At 38.3% G+C, this 7,938-nt stretch overlaps 1 protein-coding gene across 1 annotated transcript in view; it reads left to right on the top strand.

The window, feature by feature from the left end:
• Positions 1 to 6,632, top strand: part of LOC101861554 (myophilin) — a gene marked incomplete in the record, with an annotated part of 43,286 nt that extends 36,654 nt beyond the window's left edge. Inside the window, 2 exon segments of the mRNA XM_013083697.2 lie at positions 3,600 to 3,822; positions 4,304 to 6,632. Coding sequence (XP_012939151.1) covers positions 3,600 to 3,822; positions 4,304 to 4,480 — 400 coding nt within the window.
• Between the last annotated feature and the right edge of the window lie 1,306 nt (positions 6,633 to 7,938).

Genomic DNA, 7,938 nt, shown 5'->3' with positions numbered 1-7,938 from the left:
GAGGGGCGTCGTTGTTATACCGTGTGCCCATTGCGGATGGGGTCGGGTTGGGTCTGGTCGATTGCCGGACTCGTCGCCTGTTTTCGGCTTGTGCCACGATGGTGCCCTTGGGGAATCGGGTCAGGTGAGGGCGGTTTGCTAGCCAGATTGAGGCGCAAAGCAGCTATCGTGGCACAAGCCGTTTGCGCCCGACTCGTCACCTCAAAAACAAACGCGTTTGTTTTCCGGCGACGAGTCGGGTGATCGCCCCTGACCCGATCCCATCCGCAGTGAGCACCCCGTATTTGCGCCCCCAATCTGGCTAGCAAATCGACCCTATTCCCCCCAATGGGCCCACATGTTACAGTGGTCGTTGTGCGGGTGTTTGGCAGGTGCTCTGCTGTGGTTTGGTTGCTCTTTCTTTCCTTCTATCAAACGTCTATCGTCCTTATCTGCTGTTCTCCTTCTTTTTTGTATTTAATACTCTCTGTCTTGTAGCACCTCTAATCTTTGACATTTATATGACCTTATTGTGTTGCAAGAGCCGTAAAATGCTTACTTAGAACTAAAACTATGTAGTGTATGTTTTTTTGGCAGCTGTGCTGTCGTTTTTTTTAGTCACTGTCGTTTTTTGTCTTTATTTTTTGTCGTTGCCTAAATCAATCAAAACTAGTCTTTGTCTTTGGCAGGTGGGTGCGTTGGTTACATCATTGTCATTTTCCTTGTATGTCTTCTTTGTTTTCGTTGTCACCTTATAAACTGTTTATACAGTATGCATTGCATAGAAGCCATTACCATCACATGTATAGTAGGGAATCATTACATCGCAGACCCTGATACTGTTTGTCCGTATTGTAGTGTACCTATTTGTCTGTACTCAGCAGATTGAAATGTTCCTCCTTTTGTCACGGGTGTGGGAAACAAATGGATTCCTCCAGATTTACTGGGTTTCTCTTCAAAGTCATCTTTGATAAAAACTAATGGGTGGGGCCAGTTTTCTATTGAAGTCTTGTGATCGATGCTGGACATAATAAGTTAATCCTTCAACTTAAAAAAAGAACGATCAGTTTTGTCACTGAGAGGCTAAATCAGCCAAATGGCAACAGCTGGCACATTGAGATTTTATGCAGACATTATATTTATATACACTTCTTGATCAATAGTGTTTTATTCAAGGACGCGCCTCGATTACCGACATTTCAGTTTTGGCAGTGTACTAAATCTAGTCTCTCTACAAACATTACTTTACTGAATCAAGCCTGTCTATAAAATGACCTTACTCAGTCTAGTCTCTCAACAAATCTTACTTTACTGAATCAAGCCTTTCTATTAACCTTACTTTACTGAATCAAGCCTCTCTATGAACCTTACATTACTGAATCAAGCCTCTCTAGAAACCTTAGTTTATTGAATCAAGCCTCTTAACCAACTGACTAGTTGGTAGATGCTCTGGTATGATTTGCTCCTTCTTTCCTATCAAATGCCTGTCGTTCTTATTTCTCTCTCTTCCATCTATTCTTTGTACAATGTACAATGTTGCTCCCTAGTTGTCACACTACGCCGGTAATCTTTGGTACTTATATGACCAATTTTTTTTAGCAAACGCCGTAAAACTCTTACTAAACCTTTTTAAAAAACCCATCTTTTCGCCCCTTACTTTGCGGACTTTGAGTCCTTCCTCTCCACAAACTTTACTTAACTGAATGAAACCTCTTTACAAACCTTACTTAACACGCAGATGGTTTAATGGCGCCACTGGTAGGTCCTTCTCCTTACTTTTCCTCTGTTGTTTATATCTGTCTGTTTTTACTTTTTCCCCAGCACTTAATGGTTATTATTGTGTCGATATGCTTCTCTTTACTCAAAACAAGTGTGTGGTTGGCGGGTGCTCTGGTGTGGTTTGCTCCTTCTTTCATATCAAACGTCAATATTGTCCTGGTCTCCCCCTTCTGTGGGTGGTTGACGGGTGCTCAAGTGTGGTTGACTTCTTCTTTCCTATGAAACATCTACAATCCTTTTCTCTCCTTCTTCTTTATTATGCTTGTTACTCTCTTGTACTAGAGATTTAAAAATATGGATGACCAGCAATAAATTGAAACTAAATGATGACAAGACGGAAATAATGTTGAGTGGAAATACAAAAGCCATTAAAAATCTCCCAGAGCTACAAATTGATATTAATAACCATACCATTCGTTCAAAAAGAAGTCTTAAAAATCTAGGGGTTCAGTTGGATTATGATATGTCTATGTCCTCCCAAATAAGCCAGCTCAGCAAAAGTATTTACTTTCAGTTTAAGAAAATTGGCAGTGTAAGAAATTATTTAACTAAAGCAGCAGCCAAGACACTTGTAACAACACTCATTTTATCAAAGTTAGATTACTGTAATGTTATTTTGTCCGGTTTGACATCCGAAAAACTATCAAAGTTACAAGTACTTCAAAATCAAGCAGCAAAATTGATAATGAAACAAAAGAAATCAGCCCACGTAACACCAATTCTGAAAGAACTACACTGGCTGCCAATAAAAGAAAGGATTAAATACAAAACTGCCGTTCTCTGTTTTAAATGTATAAATGATAGTGCACCTTTTTATCTTAAAACATTCCTGGAATTATATAATCCACCTAGAGCCCTTAGATCAGCCTCTGACAATCTAATTCTTAAAACTCCAAAACAAAACTACAAAACATACGGCGAGCGTTCCTTTTTGTTCTTTGGTCCCCAGGTATGGAACGAAATCCCATATAAAATAAGATCTGCCCCAACAATTTCCATTTTCAAAAATCAGCTGAAGCATTTTTTATTCACAAAAGCATACCTGTCATAATGATGTACTGTGATATATATGCATGTGTATGCCAGACTGTGAGACTGAAGAAATAGCGAGTGAGAATGAGAGAGAGAAAAAAAGAGAGATAGAGAGAGAAAAGAGAGAGATAGCGAGAGAGGGAGAGAGAAAGAGAGAGAGATAGAGGGAGGGAGAGAGAGAGAGGGAGAGAGAGAGAGAGACAGACAGAGAGAGAGAGAGCGGAAATGTTTTTCTATCTGTATAGAATTAATGTTTTAATGAATTTTTCTAGTTACTCACGTTTCAACTGTATTTTGACTGTTCGTGAATTTATATTGTATTGAATATTTTTAGTGAACACATTTTCAACCTCACTGCGAGACTGTTTTTCTGGTATAAAATTTTACACATATGCATTTATATTATATGTATAATACTTTGTTTTACTTACACATTTGTGTCGATTAATTTTTAAGATGTGATGTCTTTTTCATTGTAATGCGCATTGAGCATCTTTTAGGAAATGGAAATGCGCAGTATAAATGCTATTTATTATTATTATTATTATTAACACCTCTAATCTTCTGGTGCTCATATGACCTTATGCAGTTGCGAGAGCCGTAAAGCCTCTACTAAAACTAAAACTAAATCTCCTCCTTTTTTGTGTGTGTTACTCTCTTGTAACACCTCTAACCTGTGGCACTTATATGACCTTATTGTGTCGCAAAGTTACACTTTGAGTAAAAGCTTACTCAAGCAAACAAAGCAAAATAAGCCTTATTTTACCGAGCGCCTCTCTGTTTTTCCCCCTCCCCCTCTCTCCCCGCAGACTGGCTAACTGGGTGAAGCCAGGCAGTGTGGGGGCCAACAAGGTGTCCAAGGCTCCCTCCATGGCCTTCAAGCAGATGGAGCTGATCGGCCTCTTCCTCAAGGCCATTGACATCAGCGAGGGTGGACTGGTCAAGAAGGCAGAGCTCTTCCAGACTGTCGATCTGTACGAGAAGGTCAACTTGGTGCAAGTTATTCTCACCATCGAGGCTCTTGGACGTGCTGTAAGTTGATTCCTACCTTCTTTTTTAAAAACTTTTTTTTTAAATTTTAGATGTAAAATCGTTATTCGTACAGATTTTCTCAATAGGCTAAATATTTTTTTCTGAGCCTTAGAAAGGTTAAAAAGCGTCATGTTTACTATGAAATGTTCAATCTTGTGTTTCTAGGTTTGTGTATGTAGGTTCAAAATGAGCCACAGCATTTCCTTTGATCTGTCTCTGGTCAGACAAGTGTGTCTGATATGTCCCTAAAGTGTTAAATGTCTTTGAATTATTATTGTTGTTCTTTCGTATTTTGGATCTGGATTTTCACAGTTCCTTCTGAGTATAACTGTGCCTGCTTCAGGTGCTGTTTGTTCATCAGTGTAACCTTTTCCTATGAAAATTCTGTGTCTTCCTATGCAAAAAAGTGTTTTGATAGAAGAAAAAGTCATCACAGCTCTTTTAAATTATGTCGTAATATGTGCCGTAACTGTATTTTCAGTTGCTCACCGAAGGCCGTGAAGGTTTCGGCAAAGCTGAGTCAAAGGGAGAGACCCACCAGTGGACAGATGAGCAACTTAAGGCTGGCCAGAACATCATTGGATTGCAAATGGGATCCAACAAGGGCGCATCACAGGCCGGTCAGAACTTCGGCAAAACCAGGGCTATTGTGGATTAGATTTTGTAACATCTTTGTATTATCTAAATGCTGCACGCATATAACTGTGGTTCTAGTAACAGATGTGTTTTAACCACATCTACATTTGTTCCTTTATGAGAAACCGCCTTGTGGAAAAGCTAGTGTGTCGAAAGGAAAAGAAAGCATTCATTTGGTGTATGCATTTTTTTAAAAACTGTATGTTAGATGTCGGTTATCCGCAGCTATTGTTAGGATCATCAGTGCTTTGCAAAATTTCCATTGTCATCTCTCACTTTACATTTGTCTACAGACCAAAAGTGTACACACATGTATAGGCCAAGCTTGCGTACACTTTCCTATGCAAGATGAGTCTAAAAGCTAAGCATTTTTTAAATCGTTATGTTTGAAAGTCTGCCACAGATGTCGAGGACTTGTTGGGCTCGTATTGTTTGAAAGTAAGAAGGCAGAAAATGAAGACAAGGTTAACTAAATTTCAAATACTAGTCTTTTCGTCTTTGTGTGTTGGATTGAAAGTTGATAGAATGTGGCTTTCATGCTTACCAAAGTCAATGATTTGTGCAGGGGAGGAGAGGTTTTGTTATGTTCGATGTATCTGGTTTTACAAAAACAAGTTAATGACTGATTTCCACAGTTGAAATTCATTTTTTTAACTTTGTTGTATTGTAGCTCCAAGATTACTCATGATTCCAAGAAATGGGACCAATTCCGTGAACTTAAGTGTATTGTAATTCCAACATTTCTTATTCCAAGAAACGGGACGAATTCCGCTATGATTTCTCTTGTGGCTTTGAACATTCACATTTTGTTGTGTTTATTTTCTGATTTATAGGAAGCTTTAATATTTCGATCTGGAAGAAGTTTGTGAGGAAATACAGTACCGTATTTGTCTCTCTTGGTTTAGTTTGGTCACGGAAATGACTGTGATTTATGTAATAGTTTTCTCATAAAAATCAAACAATCTTAATATAGAATCAGATCACTTTCAGTTTGTTAAAAGATTTGAAATGTCACTGAATAGACGAATTAATCATCATTTTCTCAGGTACTGGTACCAGATGTAAAGATTGTCTTGAACAAAGTCAACTAGAGAAACATCTAGAGCCTTAAAAGTCTACTAAAGAGTGGTTTTTTTATTATGATGACACAAAATTTCCGATGATTTCATGGTGCTTAATGTCTGTGGTTTTCGTTATTTTTAAGTAAATTTTTTACAATATGTTTGCTACTTCTCATACAGCCTTCACAATGCCTTTCTTTTTGATAGCCTTCTTTGTGATAAGCTTACTGTTTTCTGCATGTTCACGGGAGTGTTCTGTGGGTTTGTTTTGTTGTTTTACCCATAGACGACGCGACTAACGGCATTGTTGTTTCATGTAGACTTATGATGCATTGTTACTCGGAAAAGAACTCTTTTACTTTTGCAGTGGTATTGAAAACGTGGGGAAATGGTGAGTTGTTTCGATGGTCGCACATTTTTAAACATTGTTTTGTTTGAAATGAAAGTGCCTTTTGAATTCTTGTGAAAGCCGTTTGAAAAGAAAACTTTAGAAATGCTCCGTTAAGCTGTTGTAATGTTTACTTTCATATTTGTTTCCAGCAATCTGAACGTTCAAACCACACCAACTTTGTTTTTCTTGAACTGCTGTACAATTGTTTGAAAAATATTTGACCTAAGAATCTCTGTAGATTGCATATTATGCATTTATAAGCAATCTTCTCCACCACTGGAATATCATTTTTGAATAAGCAAAGCAATACATACATTTTTAATGCAATCTCGGCAATTGTGTGACAACAATCGTTCAAAAGAAATTCTCATTTGTTTTGAATTTACATTATGAGTTTTGGGGTTTTCAACAGCATCTTTTCATCCCTCGAAAAGCAGCATGTGGTGGCAAATCTCTCTTGCATAAATCGCTTTTCTTTATATAGGTATATATATACATTACCTCAGCACCATGATAGACTGGAGAAAACGTTTCTAAAAGATATTGTCTTCTCTGTCTTATGAAAAGAGCTGTTATGGACTCAGATTCCTGTTCTATATTTTGGGACGAACCAAATAGTGATAGGATTATGTAATTTGGAAGCTGTTATTTTCTTTGGATAAGCTATCCATGCTCTTTTTTTGCATCATGATGTCGAATAAAAATGTTAAAAGTCGAACAAACCAGTCTGCCTCCTGAATTGTGTGATTGTGTATGAGATTGCTTTTGGTGTTGTTTTTTAAAGCCATTTATCCCTCCAATGGAAGGACCATAAAACTTCACATTACATAAACCTACCTGTTCCTGGTCAGTTTCTTCATATTTACTCACCCCCGGGGTGGTGCTACTAATTGAAGTGTCTTTAGTAGACCATTCCCAAGGGGGGGGGGGCATCAACCTGTTCTTATGCACAGTAGAATTGTAAATGGACTGATTCATGTCAATCTCATAACTGTGCCTGAACTGCAACTGGGAACTGTAGCTTTTTTTTTTTTTCTAATCCTTGCTATCGTCTTTTTTCCTCAACTTTTTTTTTTTATATTTGTCACACTCTTGTGACCTTCCGTTTCTGGGGTGCCTTGATAGTCGAAGCAGACTTTGTGCTGTTGAAGCTAGAGAGGTGAGCAGAGTAAGTCTGATTCCCTGTAAGGACTGCTCTGCTGAAATCCACCCCTTGGCACTCATATGACCTTATACAGTTGCGAGCGCCGTGAAACCTCTACTAAAGCAAATCATATTTACTAGTTTCACAGCACCAGCATAGGCAATATGTATCGGATAGGTGCATCGCCTTCACACGCAAAAGACCGGAGTTCAGTTTCCTTGTATAGGGAGAATTTTTATTGAGTGTCTCAGTCTTTCTTCTGGGATTTTGGATCCTTTCAGCCCAAGGTCAGAGCCTGCCTATTAAATGACTTACATTGTGTCGGTGTGGGCGTAAAACACTTACACTTGAAAAGTGTGAAACCTTCATTCCTCGGGAGACATTTAGGCCTATTATTATTCCTGAATTATAGTAATGCAGACTGGTAGGAGTAAACTAGAATTTTTCACATATTTTTTCGTCTCTGCCAAATGCCAAGCACCGTACCCATTAATTCACAGTTTGAGTGCTTCCAAATTCAGTGTACACACAGTTCTTGATCTTTTGACGGATTGATATATATGTGTTGTGTGCTGACAAAAGGAGTTACTTCTTGGATGCGAGCCCTATCAAATTAGATACATCACGCTTATAGGTGAACTTTTTACGATTTATTTAGTATGAAACAATAAAAGGCATGTTATACTTAAAGTATATGGCATCAATAGAAAATCTACAAAATTGACCCCTGTGACGATTTTTGGCCAATATCTCTATTTGTGGATTGTGAGAAGTAACTCCTTTTGTCAGCACGTCTCACATATGTTGAGTGTTACGCCTTCAATGCGGGTAGTTGGAGGACGCTACCGAGACTGGTTGTTCCCTCTTCTTTACTTTCCCTCTGT

The sequence above is a fragment of the Aplysia californica genome, unplaced genomic scaffold (genome assembly GCF_000002075.1).
Source record: "Aplysia californica isolate F4 #8 unplaced genomic scaffold, AplCal3.0 scaffold00011, whole genome shotgun sequence".
Taxonomy (NCBI): Eukaryota; Metazoa; Mollusca; class Gastropoda; order Aplysiida; family Aplysiidae; genus Aplysia; species Aplysia californica.
The sequence above is the reverse complement of the archived record's forward strand: the minus strand, read 5'-3'. Positions and strand labels throughout refer to the sequence as shown.